We start from the raw sequence: 27,059 nt of genomic DNA on the forward strand, positions 1-27,059 counted from the left end.
ACTTTTATTTAACTCATTTTTATTTCTTTGTGTTTTTTTTACACTTTTATTTAACTCTTTTTATTTCTTTGTATTTTTTTTGCACTTTTATTTAAGTCATTTTTATTTTTATTTCTTTGTATTTTTTACACTTTTATTTAACTAATTTTCATTTTTATTCCTTTGTATTTTTTACATTTTTATTTAACTAATTTTCATTTTTATTTCTTTGTATTTTTTACTTTTTTATTGAACTTGTTTTTATTTTTATTTCTTTGTATTTTTTTACACTTTTATTTAAGTCATTTTTGTTTGGGTTTTTTTTTTTACACTTATTTCAATCTTTTTTTATGTTTATATTTATTTTTTCTACTGTTATTTAAATCAATCAAATCAAATGTATTTTTAAATGTATTTTTAATTCCTTTTTTTTAAATGGCCTGGCATCTTTTGAAACATGAATACACATGATTCCATGTCCAAAGTGCATTTTAGAGGAATCTATGAAGGCATTTTATCAAGTAAATGACAAAGAAAATGATAACTGCATGCATACAAATGAAGCATACATTCTAGTTAAATATCAAAAAAGACCACGCATGAGTGGTATATTACATATTTTAATGGAATTTTTTACTTGCTGTCTGCGACCCACCAGTTGAGAACCACTGCCATCACGGGTTAAACTGCATAAATGTACAATTTTAAGATGTCATAGATGTCATTTATGATGTCATAGAACAGCCAACAGTACGTCTCAATATCACCACGGTGACAGCAGCAGCCTTCTTATTTAGCAAGAAATGATTAGGGGCACGCACCTAACCACCTAACAGTAACACACTCACTTAACTTTATGTACATTAGTATGTCAAGCCGCTACACTTCCCAAAATATATAGTTGGAGAAAAATGCATATTAACAAGGCATTGCTCCCCATAAGCCCCTGTGAGGCTGTGCTAGGTTGTCAGGTTATAGGATGATACTGTAATGCACCGTGGATCAACTGGCTTAGCATAGATAGTTAAGATAAGTATTTATGACAGCTCCGGTTAGCGTGAGCTTGCAGGGTGGACCTGGGCCTGCACCGAGGCTCCAAGTTCTGCAAGTTAGGATCAGTGGAGACCCTGACATTGCCTCGTGTGTGTTCATGCTTGTGTGTTCGTGTAGTACACTCCTGATCGACATTTTAAGAGCTGTGGAAAAATGGCAAGAATGTACATTTTGCACTGTTGGATCTCATTTTATATGTGCTATTGAACAGAAATATGGAGGTGACATGCACACCATTTTATTGCAACATCAATGACAATATTATTCTTTTCCAAATATACATTACAATACATCAAATATATACCGGATGTTGGTTTTTTCCAGGGCAGTATTTCGTTTCCAGTTCATTAACTGTCAGCCTTCACAACTGCACACCATAAGAAGCAAAAATAACTATAACACAATGTTTTTTATTAAATAATGCTAATATTAATAATTGTTATTGTGTAATAGATAAATAAATACGTCTACAAGATGCATTTATTTATAAATCTGATTATATATGCATAAAATTATGAGAAAAGAGACACATTTTGTTCCAGAAGACCTCACAATAGTCGGTCGCTTCATCACCTACGGTAGATAAAACCCTGCACTTTTCCAAATATAATAAAGTTCCACAAAGCAGATATATTTTGGTCTGTGACAGGAGGACAGATCAGGATTAAACACAAGACTGTTTCTACATGATTTCCCTGCTATTACATGATGAATAAATCAACTTTCGCCCCCTGTGTGTTGTGGTTGAAGTCACTCTGCCCCGTTGCCCCTTTGCTGCTCCGCTCCCACCTCCCACTCCCGCTTCTTCCCTTCGCCCATCCCCTCACGGGTGTGCAGCTTGTGCATGAACTCATCCAGGATGTGCTGTGCCGACGTGGAGGTCACGTCCACAGCGTCCTGCTCCACAAGGGTCACCATTACCTCTCCCTTTGCACCCAGGCCATCAGCACTGTGGAGCTGCTGGTGCTTCAGAGAGCTGTCGGTGTATTGAAGTGCCAGGGAAGACTGCTGGTGATTATGAGGATAGATACTTTGTGGCGCGCCAGCGTAATTGGCTATTATTTTCTCATAGATGGCGGTGCTGATGTCCTCGAGCGGGCCTGCAGAGAGCCACATTTCCGCCCCTGTTTTGGGCGCGTCTTTTCTAAAGGGAGCAAAAGCGGTGGCATTCTCCGACTCTGTTAACCGGTCCTGTGCTGCCTCCTCCGATTTGGGAGTGTGAGGCTGCTTGAGTGCAGGTGGAGAGCTGGCAGAGTGGCTGGCAGGAGCGGCAGGAGTCAGAAACTTCTGCTCGGCCTCAGTGGAGTTAAAGTGCTTCAGCAGTAATTCCTTTATCAGGGAGGGAAGCTGAGAGGAAGAGACGCATTAAAGATGGACTCACACTATACAGAAGCTTGGATGACGTGTATTTGGGAGGCTAATTGATGAGAGATGATCAAATCCAAGTCAAAATGCCCAAGCGTGGTCCTGCTGCAATTTGATGAATCAGCTGTTGATTTATGCACAGATTCAATTCCTGGGTGCAGTATTAAAATATCCATGTATCATCCAAGGCTGTTAAAAATAGCTCGTTAACGGCGGTAGCTAATTTATGTCATCAATTACGTTGAAAATGTTACCCTCGTGAACGCACACGCGTCATGTCAAGCCGCGTCGCTCTGTTATGACTGCAGACGGAGACACAATAGCGTCCCCGCACAGTCTGCCGCTCTTTTGAAATCTTTGTTGTGACCTGAACGCATAGATGCTATGTATCCCCAACTCACAAACACGCCTCCTTCTGCTCGTCCTGGGAACGACACTTCCTCGTTCTCGTTAGTAGTGATGCGCGGATCCAGACTGAAATATCCATACTCCCGATACCAGCTCTTCATACTCTAAAACCGATTCTCAAATGAAAATATCGATACTTCAGTCATTTGATGTCATGTTTGAAACGTTAAAAACATTAAAGTTGCCATTATTGTAGTGTATCTCTGGTTTTCTTATTTTACCAATGTTCTCTGCTATTGTTTTGAAATACCATTCACACATATATTCACATATATTGACAAACTGATCATATCTATTTATTTATCTGTACTGTACAGACTGAACTCGAAACTGAAACCAGCAAAGTGCAACAAAATGGAGAGCAGTGACGCATACAAGCGTGTTCAAGAGTCGAACTGCATGCTGAGTGCGACAAATTCATACGCTGGCATGCTTGCACTAATATTGAAAGTCCTTCCTGCCTCCCATGCCCTCCCCATGGGGTTCCGCCCACTGTTTGACAAGCACTGCACAAGTCAACCGTGAGATGCATTCAAGGACAAGAACCTCTTTATCATGCGCTGGCCGTTTTGAGGCACCCATGATTTTTTTTGCCTGATTCTGATGTGTGCCCGGAGGGACATGCATCTGACATGCATCTGAATTATGGGCGCGTGGTGGACGCAAATGCCAGAATGCAACCGAGACGCCTGCTATTCCTGAACCCACTGTCAGGCTGATCATTGACATTGGACATTGAACGTGTGCTGTACATGGCGATTCAGGTGGAGGTGCAAAATAAAGGTTCTGTCATCATGACTATAAGGAAAACTGTTGTCTATTTTCAATGAAAATGAACCAGAAAAGCGATCCCCAGTGACATCAAATTATACTCAAATCCTCGGAATTTACAGCTGCTTCAAATTGGAAAATATTTCAGGAAATTGAGCTAAAATGGGTTTCTCCTAGTACCGGTCATTTTATAAATAGAATGTTTTGGCTTAAACGATATATTCCAAGGATAAAAATAACAACTAACTCTTGAAATTAAGGACAAAAAAATGGCCTCAGATATCACCAGATAGCAGGAAATGAGGTCTTATTTTAAAAAAAATTCTGGGGGAGGGTCCCCAGACCGCAGCTCCATTTCCTGCGCCTCGGCCTATGGCCTCGGCCACCCCCCCTTTTTTCAAAAAAGCTAGATCCGCCCCTGATGCGTGTATGTTTGGTCAAACAGAAAGACAAAGAAAAAACAGCAAGTGGTATTCTTACCTCTCACTAACGTAACGCTTACTGCGAACGTACAATTTGATGCATTTAAGCATGCTCGGAAATCCCACAAAATACATCTACACTCAAAACATGCGAATTCAACTTAAGTTACGTGGTGTCTTTGAATGCATAATAATGCCGTTCAAGTGTGATTCTGCTACTGTTAAAGAGACTAGTGCTGCTAATACGTACAAATGTATATCATTGTGTCATGTCATTTAGAGTTCTCTTCATAAAATAGAGCAAAAATGGGCATATTTCACACATGGTGGCATATCGTGATTAATCACAATTACAGTAAGTCATTTGAAAAGTGATTCATTTGATTAAAGTTTTTAATCATTAATCCTAATAATGCAATATTTCCTTTAACCTCCTACGACCTGGCGTCCACATGTGTGGACATCACATTTTTGGTTGTCAAGACTACAATGTTAAATTTTGGACAACAAGGGCCTGGCATCCACTTCTGAGGACGTTAAACTGCCACCTAGTGGTGTAAGAAGAGTGTAACAAAGTACATGTAAAATTCAAGATGGCTGACAACCCACCCAAACATTCAGATGGCTCCTCCCAATCAAAAAGTCGACCAGGTAAAAAATTCAAACAAATTTCATGGCTGATTCTTGCTCAGATATGTTTAGAAGTGTTCAATGTGTGTTGTGGAAGTTGAATTTTGCAAAAGTAAGAAAATTTGACGATTTACCATGCTGCTAAAGTTGATGTACACATATGTGGACAGAGGGACTTAGTTTTGTTGATTTTGTTGAACATGTCCACAAATGTGGACAGAGGGAGTTGGTTTAGAATTTGTATTTTGGGATGATTTTGTTAGAAAACATCATTTTATACAGTACAAACAAATATGGCGTGTTTTATAAATAAAATCTATGTAGATTTGTTTTTGGTTTGAAACAAAAAAAAATTTTCCAAGAGCATTATTCTCTGCAACAAGTAATGGAAATGCTGGGGTTAATTGGTGGAGACAACTCCGAGGTGGAGGATTTATCAGTCATCAATGATCCTGTGGGAGATGCTGAATATCAACCTCCTCCCACCAGCAGTGAGGAAGACAGTAGTGGGTGTGAGGACCACAGCCCTGTCAGCCTATCAGGGGACGCAAACGTTTGCGCGAGGAATACGAGGGATATCGGTCAGATCGTGACATTGCCACATCACGCACCCCCAGGCGTCACTCTCAGACACCGCAGAAAGAGGCTGATGTCTCAGGCAATGTCTCTGAAGATACAACACCAGGACTCAGCCATGAAGAACAGTCCAACAAAGGGTACCAAGTGGTTTGACAATAAACCAGTGTTGATGTCTACTGTACATGCTCAAGAGCCAGAAGACATGTGCCAGAGATGGGACAAGAAACTGAAACGGTATGTGACCATCTCTCCACCATGTGTTATCCGTGAATACAACTCCAAGATAGGTGGAGTTGACCTTGTGGATAGAATGATGAGCTACTATCGAATGAGTGTCCGGACAAAAAAATGGACATTGAGGATGCTGATGCACTTTTCCGATTTGGCTTTAGCCAACAGCTGGCTACTGTACCGCAAAGACCTCACTCTGAATGGCACACCAAAGAAGAACATCATGCAGTTCCTTCAATTCCGCATGGAAGTGGCCATGACCTTCTTGGCTCAGAGAGACAATGACAACTCTGACTTTTCAGAGCAGGAAGACGCAGAAGTTTCAGTCCAAGGGAAACAGCGTCCAGTGCAGGCAGTGCCCCACATCTCATTCCGCAGGAAGGCTAATGCACATCTGCCAGAAGTGGTACACTCAAAGAACGCATCACGATGCAGAGCAAAAGGATGCTCAGGGAAAACTCGAGTGCAGTGTGTTATGTGCAAGGTGTTCCTCTGCTTACAGGCAGATCGCAACTGTTACGCTGCCTTTCATACACAGGCATGAACATTTTCCCAAGGGGAAAAAATGTTGGAGCACTTTTAGTGTGCAAGTTTCACATTTTGAAATAAACAGTTCAACAGTAGCAATGAAAAATATTTTTGAAGGTTTACTTATTTTATATCTGTCCTCCTGCAACTGTTAGCAGCACTTCATATGACTTGCGTAAAGGGGCACAAGTTGTTGCTTTGAATTTTGTTTTTGCACTCGGAAAAAATGCTGCTGTGTTCAGGCAACAAATAAAGTTTTGCACATCATTACTCAATTGTGACGTTATTGTGTTCACTCAAATTTAAAACGAATGTCCTCATATGCGGACATCATTTTTCTCAGAAACTACATCATGTAAAAAGATAATTCTTTGTTTTTACACTCATCAGGTCCCAATTAGCCTAAATATCAAAGAGAAAATAAAAATGCATGCCTTGCAAGAGTTCGGGTCTTAGGAGGTTAATATGTCATCTTTCACGCTGTAAAGCTGTGGAATTGGCGTTTGTGACATGTGTTTTCCCACAGGCAATTCATACAGTGTCAAACGTTTGCAGCATTTCTTGAAATGCTGGCTTTTTACGATTACTTTCTGTGAACGCAGACCTGTTCCGTTTGTATTTACTTTGTCAGTCAAACGTCTCAGCGAGCGTTGACTGTCGAAATACAGCAAAATGGGCATATTTCCCACCTGGTGGCAAATTGTTAATTCATTTGAAAACTGTGATTCATTCTTTTGACAGCCCTGGTATTATCCTGACAGGCGTGGCTGTGTGCCTAGGTGACCAGCAGAGGGCAGCATGCTCACATTTATGTTCTCCAGTGCAGCGATGGTCCTGTGAGCGTCCTCTAGCTCCGAGCTCAGCTGGGACACACGACTGAGAAGGTACTTCCTTTCGCCGCTCATACTCTCCGCCTGCGTGCACACAGAGAGAGAGACCACGTGTTCACGAGGGAACCGGTGGTTTTGGTTGACAAAGTACTGATCCTAGACGCAACAGAAGGCACCCCTTGTGTTATTCTTGCCTTGCAAGTTTTCTCACCGCAATGTGCAAGTGTTCCCCCAGCAGGTGATTGGCCTGTCTGCTTCCAGAGTGTGTCTCCAGGAGGCTGCAAGACAAAATAAGCAAACTTTATTTGTCCTTCCTGTGCACATTTTGTACATAAACACACTTGTTGGAGAGCTGCTCCATGTTCCACAGATCAATGAATCAATAGTAGCGGTTATATAAAGCCACGGGATGACTAGATTGATCAGCAGAGAGCATACGGCTCTCCATGGGATCGATATGCGTGCGCAAATATCAGCAGTGTTCTCTTGCAGTGAGCCATGATATCACATTGCATCACATGTGACCTTTGGTGGGAGTGAGGACGTGTGATGGGGATCGGGTTAGCTAAAGTCCAAAGTTTACCGTAAGCCAACTAGGGGCAGAGGAGGGCAGGTGTGAGTTTGAAGGTACGGAAAACTTTTCACATGACTGTTGCTTTGTCCTAGAGATGCACGTTGTCATCTTTTTCAAACCGATACTGATAACTTTGCGCTTCTCAAGGCCCATACGATAACGTTTTGATAACTGCTTTTTGAAATGCAGATGTAATTGTAGTTTGTGCTCACCTGGAGGTACGAAAGACTGGAACTAATTAGGATTTGATTGATTAGTCCTAATGAAATATGATGACATCACTACCACCACATCACTGCTATCAGGAGAAGCAGAGTATAGAGGGGGAGGAGCCACCTGCTGTCTAGAGGGCTCTAATCATGTTAAAAGACGTGTTTAGAAGATCATCATCAGAGAAAATAAGACACATTACACATAAATAAGGTAACAGACTCACACGTTAGCAGTTCCTTGTAGCTATTGAGTAATCAATGTATTATCATGGCTGCTTTTACAGTCATATTACCCAATATAGCAGACATTATCAGAGTAAACAAGCCTTGTAAAATGTAAATAAAACTCCTGTTCGTGTGAGTCACAGTAAATGTGTTCCCTGGCGGACCTTAACAGCGGGTGGACAGATGTATAGAGGACAGGAAGTGACGTCGGAGCTTTAGAGTTGAGTTTTAGCTTGTTATTTGTTCTGGCCCCAACAGTACCCCACATTATTATTATAATGATTATTATGTTATTACTATTATTGTGCCTGTTGTAAGGTCATTTCAACTTTAATGCCTGTTCTGGCCATCACATCTGATGCCTGTGTCACCCAACAATTACTGACACCTAGTGGCCAATGTAGAGGACTACATTCACAATTAGAATGCTCTTGTATTTGTATTTTATTTCATTTAGTTAGTTCGTTTAACCATATTTATGCTTGAAAATGCTGCATTTAGGCCAATAATAAGTACAATTTGCTTAAATATCTTTTTTTTTACTAATAGCAGGCAGTATTCAACCATGAAACAGCGATCATTTATTAATGAATTACTTTGTGAAAAACCGTGATGTAGCGAGGGACGACTGTAACTCCTCTCCTCCCAAACCGCTTCACAAATTTTGGCAAAACTCGCACCCCGACTGTGTTTCTGGTGCTGTTATTTTTCTGGCAAATACACCACGTAGTGGCGCTGTTATTCAATCCCAAACTTTGAGCCCATAAGTCAAATTCACACAGCTCAGTGCACTCTACAAATCCCCCGCTGTAAATGTAGGGTGTTTCGACACATCGCTGTAAAATATGAGTGCACATCTTTAAGGGACTGATAAGCACACGTCTGGAAAGCTTAAGCAAGAGTGGTTGGAATCAATTGGCCACAGAACATTTTTCCGATGATTATAAAACGTTCCATGTATGCTAGCATGTCTTCCAAAGCATTTGGACCACAACCCAAAGGGGGAACCACAAATGTCACTGTATTTTATCGTTCAGCTCCAGCGTGTCTACAACACTGAATTTCATACAATATTGTATGCTGCTATGTATTCAGTTTCATGACGCATGAACATACAGGTCAATTTAGCGTTCCTTTTTCCAAACCTTTTATATTTCTCTTTGATGTTGCTGAGTTCGTCCCTGGTCCTCTGCAGCTCCGACTCCAGGCTCTCAATGCAGACCACGGTCTGCAGCAAATTCTGGTGAAGGTCAGTGTTCTCCTCCTGTAGCACACTAAAGACAAGGCAAGGAGGACGGGAGGTGATTTGGGGTAAAGGTGGCCGATTTTACCGGGTGCAGTGCACATTGAAATAAACTGCAAAAAGTGAAATGTAAGCAAAATCAAATATGAACTCATGGTCAGAATTTTTTACCAACAAGATGTAATTACCAAGCGCTTTCCATGTAAGACTAATTTATCTTCAGTTATGTAAACTATACCAGGGGTGTCCAAACGTTTTCCAGCGAGGGCCACATGATGAAAAATCAAAGGATGCAACTTTGCCACTTGGATATTTTGTAGATAAGAAGTTATCCTGTACACAGCAATGAAGCTTTTAATTATTAAGGCAGAAAAAAATCCAAAGCTGCATGACCCTGTGTGGAAAAGTGATTGCCCCCCCCACCTTGTTAAAACACAACTTAACTGAGACAAATTGAGATCTATCAGTGTGGAAAAGGTTAGAAAGCTTTGGGACTGCAGCCAACCACTGTGAGAGCAATTATCCACAAATGGCCAAAACATGGAACAGTGGTGAACCTTCCCAGGAGTGGCCGGCCAACCAAAATGACCTCAAGAGCGCAGCTACGACTGATCCGAGAGGTCACAAAATACCCCACAACAACATCCAAAGAACTGCAGGCCTCACTTGCCTCAGTTAAGTTCAGTGTTCATGACTCCACCATAAGAAAGACACTGGGCAAAAACGGCCTGCATGGCAGAGTTCCAAGACCAAAAGCACTGCTGAACAAAAACAACATTAAGGCTCGTCTCAATTTTGCCAGAAAACATCTTGATGATCCCCAAGACCTTTGGGAAAATACTCTGTGGTCTGATGAGACAAAAGTTGAACTTTTTGGAAGGTGTGTGTCCCATTACATCTGGTTTAAAAGTCGGTCACATTTCAGAAAAAGAACATCATACCAACAGTAAAATATGGTGGTGGCAGTGTGATGGTCTTTAGGACCTGGAAGACTTGCTGTGATAAATGGAAGCATGAATTCTGCTGAAGGAGAATGTCCGGCCATCTGTTGGTGACCTCAAGCTGAAAGCAACTTGGGTTCTGCAGCAGGACAATGATCCAAAACACACCAGAAAGACTTTGGAGTGGCCTAGTCCAAGTCCTGACCTAAATCTTATTGATTAAAAAGGCGCTTCATGCTGGAAAAGCCTCCAAAATTCCTCCACAGCGCAGTAAGAGACTCATTGCAAGTTATCACAAACGCTTGATTGCAGTTGTTGCTGCTAAGGGGGCCCAACCAGTTATCAGCTTTAGGAGGCAATCACTTTGTCACACAGGGCCATGTAGCTTTGGATTTTTTTCTCCCTAAAATGTTTCATTTAAAAAGTGCATTTTGCATTCAGCTGTGTTGTCATTGACTAATATTTACATTTGTTTGATGATCTGAAACACTTAAGTGTGACAAACAATAAGAAAAAATAACAAAAAAATAAGAAATCAGGAAGGGGGCAAACACTTTTGTACAACACTGTATTTCAAGAAAAAAAATCGCTTGCATCTCAGCTTTGTGCTATACAGTGGCTGAAAATGTGCATGAGTATGTTTTTTCTGTGCTCGTTGGGTTTTTTTTCCCTCCCTCATCGCGGAGCTTGTGGTACAACTAACATGCAAAATGTCTCTGAAAGTGAATGTTTCGGCCTGATAATTATCGTGCACCCCTATTCTATTTTGTGAAATTTTACTGAAAAAAAATGTACTTACTGAAGCTGCTCAGAATCACACAGTCTATCCTACAGAAAGGAGACAGAACAGGTGATGAAACATATTGTTTTGCATGGAAGAATGAGTTGTATTCATAAAACAACCTTGCTCAACATACAGTCTTGATCATAGAACGATAGAAAAGTTGGGAAAACAGCCGGAGCTGAGTCAAATACTGTAAAATATCAAATAGCAATGATTTAACAAAATATTAGTCATCAAAGTTTGTTTCTCCAGCCTCTCATCATTGGTCTAGAAGGGGAGCCTCACATGCTGAAAGTCAATGTGACTCCAGGATGGGTCACTGCATCAGTGAAGGGGACACGATGGTAGATTTTTATCGATTGTGGCAGTGCTGCCCCTGGTCATTTTTGTCTTTACTAATCAATAGTTCTTCGGGGCTTAACTGCTATAGCCAGAATTGTCCTAAACAAAGCGAGCGAGACCATCTCATCTACGGCATAGTGAGCAGACAGAAAATAAATATAAGATGTTCAGTAAACAAGGAAAGCATCGGAATAAACTCACTCTGCATTGCTTTGAGCTCACCGAACGCTCTGAATGGTGCCGCCCGCTCTGCGCCGAGCTGTGACCGGTAGAAGTAGAGGTTGTGTCTGGAGTCCTGGGTGAGTCTGACTTACTGGATGAAGACTCCGATCCGAGGCCCATTCTTGCACCCTGAGCTGAGGATGGTGGCGATGTGCTCGGCCTCGCGCAAGAGTGCCCTTGATGAGGTTGAGGGAAGTGCTGGGTGTGTGGACTATGGAAGGCAGTGGTCTGCTGCTTGCTGTGGTGGTGCCGCAGTTTGGGACGGCTCGGTTCAGGGCTGGTGCTGGTTCCGTCGGTTAGGTGGGGGCCAAACCTTTCGTGCCTGTCCTCGGACAGGGAGCCACCAACGGGTGACATTCTCTTGTCTTTACGGTTTTTTCCATGGTTAGCATTGTGACTGGGGGAGAAGCGGTAGTGATGAGGTGGGGGGCTACCCTGGTGGCTGCGAGCTGCATATGAGACGAGTTTGTCAGGATTGGAGAGGTCTGAGTGTTTTCTAGAGGCACCTTTCTCCTGCCTGTTGTTGTGTTTGGGATACTGTTCCCTCTCTTCGGCAAAGTTCTTCCTGTTCTTCTTCGGTGGGAGTTGAGGCTTGACTGGGTTGAGTGTTGGAGCCTGTGCACACGTCTTGTTGCTTGTTGTGTTATTGTTCACGCCCAGCATGGTGAGATACGATGGACTTATCACCTGCTTTGTTATCTCATCCAGGAAAGCTGAAAATTGCAACTTTCCCTGAAGGAAATTTTCCCTCACTCGCTCCATCCCAGCTTGGTCGATCGCTGTCCCCTTCTGTCCACTGGGATCTTGTCGTTGGGGAACTCTTGGTGATAGCACCTCCATTGATTTAGCTTTGCGTATGTCAGCATGAGGCTCTTTGTTCTTGAGGATTCCTTTGCCGGGAAGCTGGCTGGATGATACGGCTCTCTTTGGGCCCCTGGAAACTCCTAAGACAAGGTCTTCATCACTGAAAGCCAGGCTTCGACTTAAACTTGAAGCCTTGTACAGATGCCCGCTGTGTGGTGCCTTGGATTGTTTTCTGTCATTGCGGCCTACATTAACCTTCAGAAGGCCCTCCTCACTTCTGCTGTGACTTCGGTCAAGGGCCGAAAAGACAGCCCTTGCGTTCTGTTGCAAGCTGCCATGAGTGTGACCACCAGCACTACCATTGCTGCCATGTGTGATGGTAGCAAAGACAACCGGCTCACTGCTGTCATCTTCCCGGAAAACTCTGCGGACGTCTGGGATGTTGGAGCAGGACAGAGAATGCTGCGGACGTTCAGCGTGGCAAAGAGAGAAGCGATCGTTGGCGTTTGCCTCTGTGTACCAGGACAACGAAGAGACGGAAGATGAGGATGAAGAAAGGGACGAGGAGGAAGCTCTAGAGAGAGTTACAGGAGTGCCATGGTCATAAAGTATCTCATCCTCTTCGTTGTGAGTTTGCTGCGTTTGACGGCGGTGAGTGCTGTTGTGGAGATATTGACCATTTCGATGGCGTTGGCCTTGGTTCTCTTCCTGATTTACATCAGCGTCATCAAAGAGTGTAAACCTGTGACGCAAAAAACCTTCAACATACTTAATCACAGTCTATTTTAAATGAACAAATGGTACTGTGCATCCGTCCGAGCCATCAGAACCATCCTACCTGTGTGACTCCGGGTCTTCGGGATGGTGGCACTTCGGCAGTTTCATCTCACCTTGGCCAGAGGGGCTGTGAACAGGCCTAAAAAACTTCTCCATGACCTGTCTCTTCCCTGGCGGTAGGCTGTTGATGCCGTCTCGTTGGAGGCTAGTGTACGGAGGCCACTGATGGTGATCTGTGCTTGCGCTGCTCTGGTGCTCCAGTTTGTCACTGGTAACTCCTGTCTCTGTGCGGCAACAACCAGTTTGACTCTTTGCTTCAGACCATTCAGTCGAGTCTTGACTGTGCTAACACAGAAATTTGCATGGTGACTGTCTAGCTCTATGACTATCTATGTCTACCTTCTACGGATAGCTTTGTCTTCTACATCATCTGGCGGCAGAGAGATGGAATGGAGGAATTCCTGCATGCATGGTGGCTTGCTTTTACATCATGCCTGACGTATCAAGTGGGAGCTTATTGGATCGGTTGAAAGAGGTTGCTCAATCGAAAAGATGATCGAAGTTGGACATTTGGAAAAGTGATCAATACCAGAGTTCAATAAGCGGACTGATGTAACTTGTTTTTACCAACATGACGGAAGACCACACAGGGCTTGTGTATCACGTGAATGCGTGTGTATTGACTTAATCCTGCTCATAATAGCCAAATAGATGAACAAAGTCATTATGGGCGGGGCTGTAACACATCCACAGCACACCCCGGGTGTGTTTGATCAATGACATTGAATCACTGTGAGGACAGTTATGTAAATGAAGAGTTTTGTAGCCCAGACCTGTCCAGGATAGTGTACTCGCTTTGGAAAACACGTGTATGTGTGAGAGATGTGACTGGAGCCACGTTGTTACACTGCTCCCCCTGCTGGTCAACACTAGGAACTTACATCATTGCTTCAGCACGTTTTCCATTTTTCTAATTTTCCTGGGATTTTTAAAAACTTCTGCCGACATTACACAGGTAGAAAAAAGTTCCCTCTGGACCACAAACTTTTCCTTTCCTTACTGAATTGTATATTACGATGGTCATGAGCTCTGGGTAGTGACGAAAAGGACAAGCTCCCGGGTAACAAGTGGCCGAAAATAGTTTTCTCCATAGCATGGCTAGCTGGGCACTCTCTTCGAAATAAGGTGAGAAGCGCTGTCATCTGGGAGTAGAACCGCTGCTCCTCTGCATTGAGAGGAGACAGATAAGGTGACTCGGGCATCTGGTCAGGACGCCTCTAGAAAAATCAAAGAATGCGGGGGCCACTTCAATATTCTACATGTTGTAAACCAACCAATGCTATATACTGTATATTCCATTTTTTTTTAAACAGCCTTCATCTTGTTGGAGATGAAATTCTCCACAACCTCCCAAAGGTCAAAGGACCACTTTGAAAAATTAATTAAGCCAATTTGACCGCCCTCTTGCGTGCTCTTTAATCTCCACTTATGAGAAGGAAAAAAGACTCTCACACCAGATTAGATTTACAAAATGTATTGAAGGACAAGTCAGACATAACAATTGAAAATTAAGTCAGACAGAATATCTCGCAGTCTTACATACAGTAGCCCTGGACCACGTTTCATTCACCTGTACCCCTTACCTGGTTGTTGATCCCAGCTGGCGCAAGTTGTTTGTACCCTCTGTACCCCTAACACTTAAACAGATGTTCATCTACTCAGCTAATTATTTAATAAAGCATTATTTCTACAAACTACTTGTAATCGTTCACTAAGTTATTAGATCAATTGATTAAACAGTTATATCTATACTGTAATTATTTTAAGGCACTCAACAATAATTCAATCAATAAACATCAATGCAAACAGTTTTTCTAAAATCTACTTGTAATAATTATTTACCCACTCAGTAAATTAATTTTTTCCTACAACCGGAGGTTTTGTGCTATAGGTGTCAATATGAACTTTTTCTCCTTACATTGCCATTTTTTTTTGCTCATTTTTGCATTTAAATTTTGTGTTTTTTTTACAAATATTTCAACTGTATTCTTGTAATTTTTTTTCTTATAATGTTATCACTTTACTTTTAAAATATTTGTATTTCATTTTCTTTTTCATTCTCAACTATTTCCCTAACAAATTTTCCAAATCTTCATTATAACAACTTTAAACGTAAATGTTACAGGTCTCAGTATGAGAACCCATGAACGAGATTATAGTTCCGCTGGTTGTGGAGGGTGTAATGGCCTGTTAAAACAGGAATAAATAAGTGAGACGTGCAAGCGGTGTCTTTTCCATTAAGCCTCCTCAGCAGAATGAGGAAGTTACGTCAGTCCTTTAGCGAGAGAGAATCGCTGCACGGCCCCCTAGTGGCGAAACTAGGAATGTCCCATTAATTATGAGGTATTCAACAAAAACAAGTTGTTCCAATGGAAGTGCAATTTTGCTTACAAGAATAATGACCCAAAACAATTACAATTTCCCTGTCATACTCAAACAAAATAAAATACATTTCCCAAATGTGACCATACATTTTGTGTGCGTCACATAAACATCCTTTCATCTTTAATATTTATTCTTTCTTTATTCTTTGGAAATATTCATAATCCGTATTTTTGTACAATTATGACTTTTTTCTTGAAATATTTCCACGTATTTTCTCAATTGTATAACTTTATTCTGCTAATATTTTGATTATTCTCATAAAATTGTTTCTTAAGTTGATTTTTTTTTAGTAATATTTTTAGAATTAGATTAGAGAATAGATTTTTGTAATTGTGGCTCAGTAAAGGTTGACAGACAATTCCCAAGCCAATATGAATACATTTGAAGAAATACGGGTGTACGATGACATATATGGACAAATACAACACTTCTGAAAGTGGTCATTGACGTTAAACACTTCAAAATAGTTTCATCATGTTTTGATTTGATGATCTGGCAGTTTTTTAATGTTCATTTTGTCAACAAAAGGCATATCGATGCAGTAAATGAGAGGCACAGTCATGTGAAAATATTAGGACACCCACTAAAGACACCCCGTGGGGTGTCCCACATTTTCTGGTTTTATCCAGTTTTGAAGGCCTCTACTGCAGCCACCGGAAGATTAATCCGCGCAGCGTGACGTCAGCTGTTTGGCCATGCCCATCTTTTTCTGCAAACATCGTTGACGTACTCAAGTATGTATAGTTAACTATACAGCAAGGAGCGTACTATTTATTTTTCGCTGTGAAAAATTAGGTTTATGGTCAAATTATCAAAACGTTGTTGATCGAAAAAGGGGGACTACTTTTTTGACGAATGGATACTTGACCAAAACACCCAAAGTGTATAAATAGCGTCAGTGCTCCTCATTCGCCACTTTGGTCAGAGTCGTCGTCAAATAGTTCGATTGTCAGGTGAACGCTTCCTTTTTTTGTGTGTACTATTTACATGTTATAGTTTTGGGATTCTCGAGTTGCTATTGTTAAGGATGCCAACTGAAGTTGTAGACGTTGTATCTATCGTTGTGGCGCGAAATGAACGTTAGCTGTAGTGTTTTTTTCGGCTACGTTTCCTACAGCAGTGTGTTTTTAACAGCTGTTACAGTCGACTGAATATTGCCTTTTTTCCAACGGCCCGTATCGTCGAACCGTATTTTGGAGAGCTGTATCGATTTTAAATGCCATTTTAAGTGAAGTGGGTTTTAGTTGAATGTGGTCTGAGGACATAGTCACGTGACAAGTAGGACACCCCCCCCCCCATGGAAAATTAAAAAAAAAATTAAGCCACGGACCAGTTCATCGCAGTTTGAATTATATTTAGACGAGTTTTATTTCAAGCTTTTCATTGCTGTCCATTGTTGAATTGAGTGCTGTCACCATGGTGAGATCCATAGAGCTCTCTGAGGCCTCCAGAATGGAAATTGTTGAAGCATATGCGTCTGGGAAAGGATATAAAAAGATCTCCAAACAATTTGAAATCAGCCCCTCCACCATACGAAAAATAATTTACAAATGGAAAACGAGTAAAACAACTGCCAACAGGCCTAGGTCAGGCCGGCCCAGCAAGTTCAGTGCATCAGCGGACTGCAAGATGCTCAAAGAACTCTCCAAAAATCCCAAAATGTCATCACGGGACCTGCAGGAAGCTCTTGCCGCAGTTGACGTCAAAGTGCACGCGTCCACCATCAGAAAGAGGCTCCACAAGTTTGAATATGCATGGGAGGTATGCGAGAAGGAAAGCCGTTCTGTCAAAGAAGAGGAGCAACCAGGCGAGGCTGAAGAACATCAAGCCCAAGGATCTCCAGAAGATAGCTCGCAAGCTACCAGTAGCTCGCCGCCTGTTTCCGAGTAGCTCGCCTCACAGGACCAAATAATTCTGTACATAATGTACGTTGGTGTTTTCATATGGAATGACTTGAATGAAAGCTTGCCATTTTTTGGTTGCGACCGTTTTTTTTTTTTGTTTGTTTGTTCTTTGTTTCATCAAGAGACAATCAGATTATCAGAAACGTCGCCGCCCTTTTAAAAATTAATAAATAAAAAAAAAAATTGGTGCCTGTCAAAGTACGACACAAGTGACTTCCTGCTGTTTGTCATTTTGGCAAAGTCGCTGTCATCGTGGAAAAGATCAGCGACCCCTGACCTACACTCAGAGCAAAGTTCTTTGGAAAGATTACGATAGAAAAATCAAGTTGGCAGCAATTAACTGGCGGTCCTATGTAAACATTTTGTTTAGCAGAAAGTTTGTCAGGATATAGTATTTTTTTTCCATAAATTTGTATTGTATTTGTATTTTTTTGGTTAGTGTATTTTTGTTGCTCGGCACACTAGCAGAGAATGTACTTTTGTTTTTACACCGCTCTTGGGATATGGACTGGTTATTGGGAGGACTGGACTTAGGTGTGCAGCAAGTGAAGCTGGTGGTCATGGGGAGGACTCTTCAGTACAACTTTGGAAGTGCAGGTATGTACGAGCCACGGTTGGTTCAGTTATTGTGGATTAGGGTAGCAGTTACCTGTTGTAGCACATGTAATATGTGGTATTCTTTCTTGAGTAAAATATTCTTTGGGTTACAGGTGTCCAGGGTACCGTGCCCTGTGAGGATTTTGGTTCCGGGACATCCACAGTAGACCTTTTCTCATTTATGTTCAACACCAGTAAGCAGATGGTCAAGAAGACCGTCGCAGCATTCAGTCACCGGATTCTTCGTAAGTTTAGCCAGTGTTTGAGGTGCGCATGTGGTGTGGTGAAAGTTCACTTGCAGGAAGTAGTGCAATAGGATCAAATAGTCCTGCAAGAAATTAGTGATGATTATTATTACAGTCGTCCATTGTGGTTTTCCAAAAAGCAATTTAAGGGATAGTTGGGATTTTTTGACATGTTGTATGACGTCCCCATCAGCAGTGTAATGCTGAATCCCAATTCTACCCCTTACCCCTCGTCTTGGCCCGTAACCCCTAGGTTTTGCACGTTCACGAGAATCGAGTGGTGTCCCAATTCTCCTTAAACCGAGGGGTAAGTGCTAAGGGGTATATACCCCTTGAAAACCAGTGGGGTAGGCTCCCACACTTGAAATGAAGGGGAAGGCGGAGCTACGACACCCGCTGAGAAGACCGAACCACAGAGACCAAAAGAAATGTATAAATGTAAGTAATTACGCATAACTATTGAGTTTTTCTGATCTGATCATCAAAGTGTGTGCCTTTTTTTTGTATTTATTAAAAAAAAGGGTGCTGTGAGGTAGGCAATGTAACACTGACATCATGTATGCACCTGACTTTATGGAAGGAAACATGTACTATGATGCATTCAATGATCTCATGTCACAGCCAGCAAGTGGTGAAGGGTGATGATGTAATGACAAGCAAGTGGTGTCCTGTTTCTTAGTGGCTTATTCCCCTTGGCCCTGGGTTTTAAGGGGAAGGGGTACAATTGGGATTCAGCCTAAGTCCAACGACGGTGACTTACCCCTCACTTGGTCCCTTGAGCCCAGTTCTGGTTGGATTTTGGTGATGAGGAATGTAGTTCTGGTTAGTTGGTGGGGCGGCTTAAGTACAGAGTTTGGCTTCTCAAAACAATATGCATTCAAAAGAGTAATACACTCGCATCACAAAAATGCCTCCTCGAAAAAAATCAGACCTCACAATCGCTTGGCTGTACTTCTCTCTCGTCGTATCCCTGCGCGCTGTCGCCTGTCCATTGTTGTGTTTGTGTGTTCCACAGTGTTTACTTGCGCAGATGAAGACGCTGTGGAACACACACAACAATGGACGCACACACACAGTTCTGTTCCAAATGTGAAACATGTAAATGGTTAATTAGGTTATATATGTAGATGTTATTTTGATGTAAAACAACCCCTTTGTTGTGTGTATGTTGGTATAATTGTTTAGATATTTGTAACAAAAGCAAAACATATTTCTGTCAAAATTAAAGTTATGCTCGAAATGTATTTTTTCACAAAAAGCTGCTTTTCTCCCTTTTCTAGTCGGGAACTGATATTTCCTGAAACTAGGTTCCATGTTTTATATAGCCATAGAACACACTATCCTGTGTGTCTTGAAAGAGCAGTCAAAATGGCCGCTACTGAAGGGGTTGTCTTTTGAAAAATGGCTGGGGTTGAATGAGTTCACTGCGATAAACGAGTTGTTGGGTTTTTTTAAGTTTTAAATAGGGATATTTTGTTCAGACAACCTATACACGTGGGTCTGCAAATCTCAGATATTTAACTGTACTGTGTTTTTAAATATACTTTTTTTGTTTTCTTGCTTGCTTGTAGCAACTGCTGCCGTGTATAAGAAAGAAAAGCGTTGAGAAACTGAGCTTAAGACTCACTGCCAGACTTCATCTTTGACGGCTATGTTGTCTTTCCACTCATAGGAATTTTGTGCAGGTAAATTTAAGAAGTGGAGTTTGTCATGTAAGATTCCTTTTTGATAATGAAAATCTGTAATTTTTGTCTTTCAGCTCCTTTCAGGCTCTACACGGCAATGAAAATGCTGACGGACCCCCAAGCTGAAACATGAAGGTGGTGTACCTATCATCAAGGTCTACTTTACAAAGGGAGAATGCTCATTTTTATTTTCACCCAAAACAATGCGGGTGCCACCAGACCAGACGCTCAACACGGTGCCCCACCTCCAGGTCTGGCTCCAGAGGGGGGGCCCCCGGTGACTCTAGTCTGGGCGAGGGAGAACTCAGTCCATATGTGTTACTCATCATAGGTAGCTTAAGGTAGCTTTTAGCTTAAGTAACTAAAAGCTTTGTACTTGTCTTTTATGAAACAGGGCATGTTGCTGAGATGATGGACCAAGTGTTTATGGACGCTAAGTCATATGTAGGCGACATGTTGGCTGTCTCCTCATCCCAAGGACTGCCCTGACAAATCCCGTTTAGTGGCCTTTTGCATCAGGAAACTCTGTTTGGATGCGTAGGACCACGCAAGATGGAATGACAGCACGGAATCTGCCTCCCAGGAAGCACAAGCACCAGCTCACTAAAGGGGATATGCTACTCCCCTTTAAGGGGCGCTCCTATTGCCGGAGCTGCAGCCAACAATGTCACTACATCTTCTATTATTTATCTAATTATTACTTGTAATGTTAAAAGTCATAGTACTACTGTTATTATTGTATTCACATTGTTGTCCATCTCAACCCAAGGGGTTGGGATATGCAAATAAAAGGCAAATTTGCGAAATGATGACTACAGAAGTGTGTCAAAAGTGACACGTGGGTCAGTAGCCAAACATTGCCGAATAAAACCCTAGGTTGATGACTTTTGTTAGAATGGAACAACAGCTGCTGTTTCTTAACCTCTTGTACGCTGCTTCCTTCAAGTTCGGAGTGTCAGGTGGTTTGAGAGCTGGCAAAAGTGGCTGACAGGAGCAGGAGTCCCGAAACGTCTTCTGCAGTAAATATCAGGACAGGCAAGCTGAGGGGGAGACGTGTATTAAAGATGGACTCAAATTATTTGTCAAATGTTCAATGCGTTCTTGGCTGCTCTCATTCAGGATTCTAGGAGGTTGAAAGACCTGACAAGGACTTTGAGGAAAAGATGTGTACGCGTTCATGCAGTATGCTGAAACACTCAAGCAGGTAGAACTCCGTATGCCCAAAGCAGGCGTAGACACACTTGTTTCAATGCAACGATATCACTTTGGCTTTGCAGTAGTTTAGATTTCATATGAAAAGCTGTTACAGTGCAGTTGTGTCGTATAACACTGCAGACTTCTACTATAATAAATATTGTATACGATATATTTGTAAATGTATATTTTTTTATTTAGGTAGATTTATTTGTACGTCGTATGACCTAATGTTTGCGTGGCTGTGTGCTTAGGTGACCAGCAGAGGGCAGAATGCTCACATTGATGTGAGCGATGGTCCTGTGAGCGTCCTGGCCTCAAACGGAGATACAAAGCGTTATTCTGTGTCAAAAAGGAATAGATGCATCTCAAAACACATATAGCAAAAGATAAAATGAAGCAGTCAGCAAAAAACGGAAAAAACATGGTTTTGTTCATATTCGGAAAACCCGGAAGATTTCATTTTCAAAAGCAGGAGCGTCAACGACCGATCACAACTCACTGCAACAATCCCGACCTCCCGATCCCTTCGGCAATACTCGGGCCAATTCGGCGCAACGCTTTCTGTATCAGGTAAAGTCCGGTATTCAAAATAAAAGCACTCCAACACACTATAACTCGGTTAAACCTGCTCAGAAAACAAAACGGAAATCTCCCATAAAGACGCTCTTCTGGTGTGATCCATGACCACTATCTGGCTTTTCCGACGTAAGGTACAGCACCACCAACAGGCCACTCCGCCTTTAAAAAGCAACTTCCGGTGTGTAAATATCAAAAGACACCTGTTTTTGGTCCGTTTTTTCCCTTCTGTTGACTGATTTTATTTTTGTTATATGCAATATCCAAAACAACACAAACCGTTTATTTAGATATTTAGTTTATTTACTTATTGCTTTTTGACGCTGAAAAAGAAGAACGCTCTGTATTGCGAATGGAATTGTTTGCATATCAAAATGATATTCAAATGAACCAATCGTTTTTGTTTTTTAATTCCCATTCATGAAAAGTAAATTCAATGACCAAAAGTTACACTGACCGACAAGGTACAGTACTTGCTTTCACGACTGTGTATAAATGGAGAGCGAGGGAACACACATTGAAAAGGGAACATGTGGTTTTGCTTGATGATTGAGAGGCAACAGAAGAACCCTCTTGTGTTATTCTTGCCTTGCAGGCTTTCACACCGCGATGTGCAAGTGCTCCCCCAGCAGATTATTTGCCTCCCCGCTTCCAGAGTGTGTCTCCGGGAGGCTGCGAAACCAAATAACCTTTATTTTCCCCTCTCGAGCAGGGGCGTCAGACTGGTTGTCACCGTGGACCACACTGCGACTGTAAAACCACATACTCACCTCGTGATATTATTACACGTCATTACTGTGTTATGACTTTCATTTACTGATATTTCACTGACAAACTTACGCTGAACTCAGAAGTCAAGCTGACAAGCAGAAATTGGAGTATATAACAATTATAGTAGTATAATTATATGTACAGTTAGATAGTTTCTTTTCATTTCTTTTAAATGGGTTTTGACAACAAAAAAATAAGACTCCAGTGGCATGCACTGCAAATCTTCTCTTAAAATTGACCGAACAAATACATATAGCAGAAAAGATTAAGTGCCTTTTTCATTTTTTAAAATGATTTTATTTTTTTTTATTATATGTTTAGTAATATAATATCAAAATATGAAACATTTAAACAAATAAAATATGTTTTAAGTGTCTTTTTGACGTGCATTAAGGGTCTTTTGGATTTTTTTCAATTATTTTGTTTGGTTATTACTTTTTAGTAATACAATATAAGTATGTGAAACATTTAAATTTGGTTATTACTTTTTAGTAATATAATATAAATATGTGAAATATTTAAACAAAATAAAAGCAAAATTCATAAAGTAGAATTTTTTTAAAGTGTCATTTTGACGTACATTATTAAGTGTCTTTTTAAAATTTTTTTAAAGATTTTATTTTGTTATTTTTGGTAATATAATATAAGTGATATGAAGCATTGAAACAAATTTTAAAAAAAATTAACAAAATTAATTATATAAAATAACTTTGGAAAAGTGTCTTTTAACATGCATTAAGGTTTTTTTTTATTATTTTAATTATTTAGTCTGGTTATTAATTTTTAGTAATATAAATATGTGAAACATTTAAACAAAATAAATACAAACAAAATTTAAAAAATAGAATTTCTCTTAAAAAGTGTCTTTGATTTTTTTTATATTTTATTTTGTTATTTTTAGTAATATAATACAAACATATGAAACATTTTAACTAAAAAATTAAAACTAAATTAATAATCTAATTTTAAATAGTGCTTTTTAACATGCATTTAGGGTCTTTTTGATTTTTTTTTAGTAACTTATTTTGTGATTATTTTTAGGAATATAATATAAATATATGAAACATTTAACCAAATAAAATCAATAAAAACAAAATTAATGAAATCAAATTTTTTTTTAATCATCTTTTTCCACATGCATCATTTCCGGGCTTTCGCGGGCCGCATCAAACGATACGGCGGCCTTGAGTTTGACACCTGTGCTGTAGACAGCGCCCCACTGTCCTCCGTGTATGCATGCTGTACACGAGCACAGCTGTTCATGATCAGCCAGCTAAAGAGCATTCGCTTCATTGGACAGTCATTGGACAGTTGAGCCTGCTGTTGTAGAATGTGAAACATGTGCTGGTCTTCAGCAACAGCTGTTGGGTGATAAATACAGGCCTGTCAGGCCAAGGGGGGGAGGGTCGCTCACTGGTGAGTGTGAAGTGATCCAGGGTAAGAAGGGTCACATCAGGAAACAAACAGAAACCAAAATGCACTTGGGTGAAAGTGCTGCCTTGCACTGTCATGGATCATGTTTGGCACATCAGTGAGTCCATAGCGACTTGGGCAACGCCACGAGATGACGAGACTGCGTCCAGTTTATGAGTTGTTTCGCCTGAAGCCACTGCACTTTGCTGCATTGCCGAGGCGTGACTCAGTGCTCGCTGCGTGGTATTTGACGCCTCCGTTGCAGGAGAGTGACTCAGCTGTTTCACTCCCCCACGTGTTGCGCTCATAATCATCCTCTTTCTTCCCTATGAACGTAATAGCGCACCACGTTACAAGTACACTCGTGAATCAGCCAAGGCTGGGGTGTCCACACTTTTTACACGAGGGAAAGGATGCGGGGGCCATTTTGTTGCTTTTCATTCTAAATCCAATCCAACATGTGGAAAAGACAGCCTGCATGTCAGCTTTGCGTTATTGCCAGGGCTGACACAAATAGCACGTTAACGGCGCTAACTAATTGACTTCATGAACTAGATGATTGCAGTGTCAGGAGGCATTGCGTGTGAATGCATGAGCTGGATGGGGGTGGAGTAGGGGTGGAAACAAAAACGAGCAGGAAAGTGTCCATGTTTATGTTGCAATGGTTGGAATCTGTTGAGAAATGTGGAAGTAGTTGTTGCCTTTGATCTAATTAGATCAAATTAGATCAAAGGCATTCAGCATTCTGCAAAAATAGGAATGTGGGCTACAGTGGGAATTGCTGTGATGTGGATAACGCCACAAATGTCCTGAATTATTGAATGGTTTGATGTTTCAACGTTGTTACCATCAGCATTTCAACTTCTCCTCACTTCTCCGTGCCTTTTTTTGCTTCTGCTTTCCTCATTTTTGCTGTTGTTGTTGTGGCTTTTAAGTAATTGTATTTTTAGAAAGTGCCGCCGGCCAATAAAAAATTATCTGTGTGATGCAAATTTGATTTAAAGGATACCCAAAGTCACGAGACAATACAGCGAATGCAGGATATCACTGTACAAACTAGCCAGTAGATACACAAATGCAGTATACATAATATTTGTACTCCTTTCTGACTTGAAAGAACTGCAAGGTCCGTGTGCTCATATACGGCGTCACTTGCGATGCGTATGTTGGATGTTCACATCCAATCACTAAAAGCCCGTTAAACTAGCCATGATTAGGAAGTAAGCCAATCATTCGTTGCCCAATAGAACAGGACCGTTGTTTGACTTGTTTATCACGTCAATGTGTGCGTATTGACTTTTTATGGGCGGGGCTCTGAAACTCTGCGGTGTTTGATCATAGACGTTGACGCGACGCTGAAGTTGGCTTCTGATTCGCCAGCCTCCGATTCTGCACTTAAGGGGAAATTTAAGGTGGAACTGACGTGATGAGCAGTGCGAGTGTTTGTCCTGATGGTCTGTTTTTGTGACACTTCGTAACGTGAAAACATTTTAGACATTTTAGGTAAGACATTGCCTTTTCCTGACGCTTGCTATGTTGTATTTGTGAAAATGCAATAAAAGCACATTAGACATTTTCTTTAGCACCTAGTCCGTATTAGTTCTGGTGCTGCTCGAAAACTACTTGACCCAGACTTCTCCAATCTGGACTGGAGGAATCTACAGACCCCAGAGGTTCATAAAAACACAGCTCCTGATTTGGGAAACCTTTATTGTCTTTGTGAAAATGCAATAAAGGTACATTTCTTTTATGTTTTCAGCCTCTATTCCATATTATACCTGGTCCACTTTGAAAACCACCAGACCTAGACTTCTCAAATCTGGACTGGAATCATCTACAGACACCAAAGGTTCATAAAAAGACAGTTTGTGATTCGTGAAACTTTTATTCTATATGTGAAAATGCAAAAAATGCCCCTAGTCTGTATTAGACCCGGTCCACTTTGAAAACCGCTGGTTGTAGACTTCTCAAATCTGGACTTGATGAATCTACAGATCTTGAAGGCTCATAAAAACAGTTTCTGATTTGTGAAACCTTTATTCTATTTGTGAACATGCAATAACAGTGAGGAAAGATGTGTAAATTAAGAGTGTTTTGCCCAGACATGTCCAGGATTTGAAAACAGGAGGGAGTCGTGTGTGTGTGTGTCTGTGTGTGTGTGTGTGTGTGTGTGTGTATGTGTGTGTGTGTGTATGTGTGTGTGTTGAGCCCATAATCAACACTAATTGTAGTATGGGTAGTATCGGTGTGATGATATTGATATTTTTCAGTTCTGCTTATTTTCCCAAATAGCTGTGTTTTGTTTTGTTGTCCATATTACCAATTACACTTGTTATATTGTTTACAAACAATACAGGAGGCCTTTGGGGGCAAAAAGGACTTAAATGAGAGCCCATGGTAGTTTTTGTTGTTTACTTATTTTGCACTATTGGTTTTATTTTTGCTGAAGTAATTGTATGTAATAAAATGGATGTACAACATTCATTGTTGATATTGTTACATTATTTTATATAGTTATGTGATATTCTCCCCTCACGTTCGGCTATTATATATGGTTAAATTGTTAACCAGCAAGTTTTTTTCCTTTTTGTTGCCTAAAATATTTGTCCAGGTATCGGTTCGAAAGCATATTTTACAGTACTGTATCCCCTAATGCTAATTTGTGTTTGTGTGCGTGCGTGGGAGACGTGACTCAAGCCATGTTGTTCCACTGCTCCCCCTGCTGGTCAACTTCCGTCGTGCATCGTTGCCATCTTGGGTCATTTTGCCGTGTTAAAGTGCCGGTAAACATTAAATGGTCTTGATTTCAGTGAAGTGATTATATAAAACGTATGTGTTTATACAGTATATTCAAGTAGTATTAAAATAACACCAACTATGATCGTAGGTCTTTGTGGCAAGGGGGTGGCGTATGCATTCCATTATAGTGGCGACATTTGAAAGACGTAAGAATTGTGTTAATGTATTGGCTAATTATTTATGTGGGGTTAACGTATTGCACGGTGAGGTTTCAGATGTGTTTTTGTGGAAATGACCAGCTGTAGCTGGCAACTGCTGCTCCCCCACACAGGATACTGGTAATTTTCCACTATGGCGTTCGTTCTGGATGTTTCTGGAACAGTGTAGTTTATTCGCCTTACGCCATTTTAACTTAAATGACTCAATTCTGATTGAATACGGGTTATAAAGTACAATCGCGAACATGCCCCACATTTATGTCCCGACATGGATGTACAACACGCCTGGGAAGTGGTGGTCGACATTTTCAACATCTTAAAACTATAACATTTACATTACACGGACGTG

General features: G+C 41.0%; 1 protein-coding gene across 1 annotated transcript; it reads right to left on the reverse strand.

Moving 5' to 3' along the window:
- Nucleotides 1-637: 637 nt before the first annotated feature.
- Nucleotides 638-14,148, reverse strand: si:ch211-276i12.4 (uncharacterized). The gene is made up of 7 exons (XM_054791065.1): nucleotides 12,982-14,148; nucleotides 11,319-12,885; nucleotides 10,791-10,819; nucleotides 8,953-9,081; nucleotides 7,008-7,074; nucleotides 6,773-6,880; nucleotides 638-2,379 (listed from the first exon to the last, which is right to left on the reverse strand). The coding sequence occupies exons 1-7, from the start codon at nucleotides 13,074-13,076 to the stop codon at nucleotides 1,783-1,785; spliced, it is 2,592 nt and encodes an 863-aa protein (XP_054647040.1). The 5' UTR covers nucleotides 13,077-14,148; the 3' UTR covers nucleotides 638-1,782.
- Nucleotides 14,149-27,059: the final 12,911 nt, after the last annotated feature.

Source organism: Dunckerocampus dactyliophorus, chromosome 11, assembly GCF_027744805.1.
Source record: "Dunckerocampus dactyliophorus isolate RoL2022-P2 chromosome 11, RoL_Ddac_1.1, whole genome shotgun sequence".
Lineage (NCBI taxonomy): Eukaryota > Metazoa > Chordata > Actinopteri > Syngnathiformes > Syngnathidae > Dunckerocampus > Dunckerocampus dactyliophorus.

What these genes read in the sequence shown, in the direction of transcription:
- si:ch211-276i12.4 (XM_054791065.1), bottom strand. Translation starts at nt 13,076, where the DNA reads ATGGAGAAGTTTTTTAGGCCTGTTCACAGCCCCTCTGGCCAAGGTGAG. An exon ending in GGGAACACTTGCACATTGCG is followed by an intron (nt 6,881 to 7,007) that starts GTGAGAAAACTT and finishes GTGTGCACGCAG; the next exon opens with GCGGAGAGTATGAGCGGCGA. An exon ending in CTGCACTGGAGAACATAAAT is followed by an intron (nt 2,380 to 6,772) that starts GTGAGCATGCTG and finishes TCTTCCTCTCAG; the next exon opens with CTTCCCTCCCTGATAAAGGA.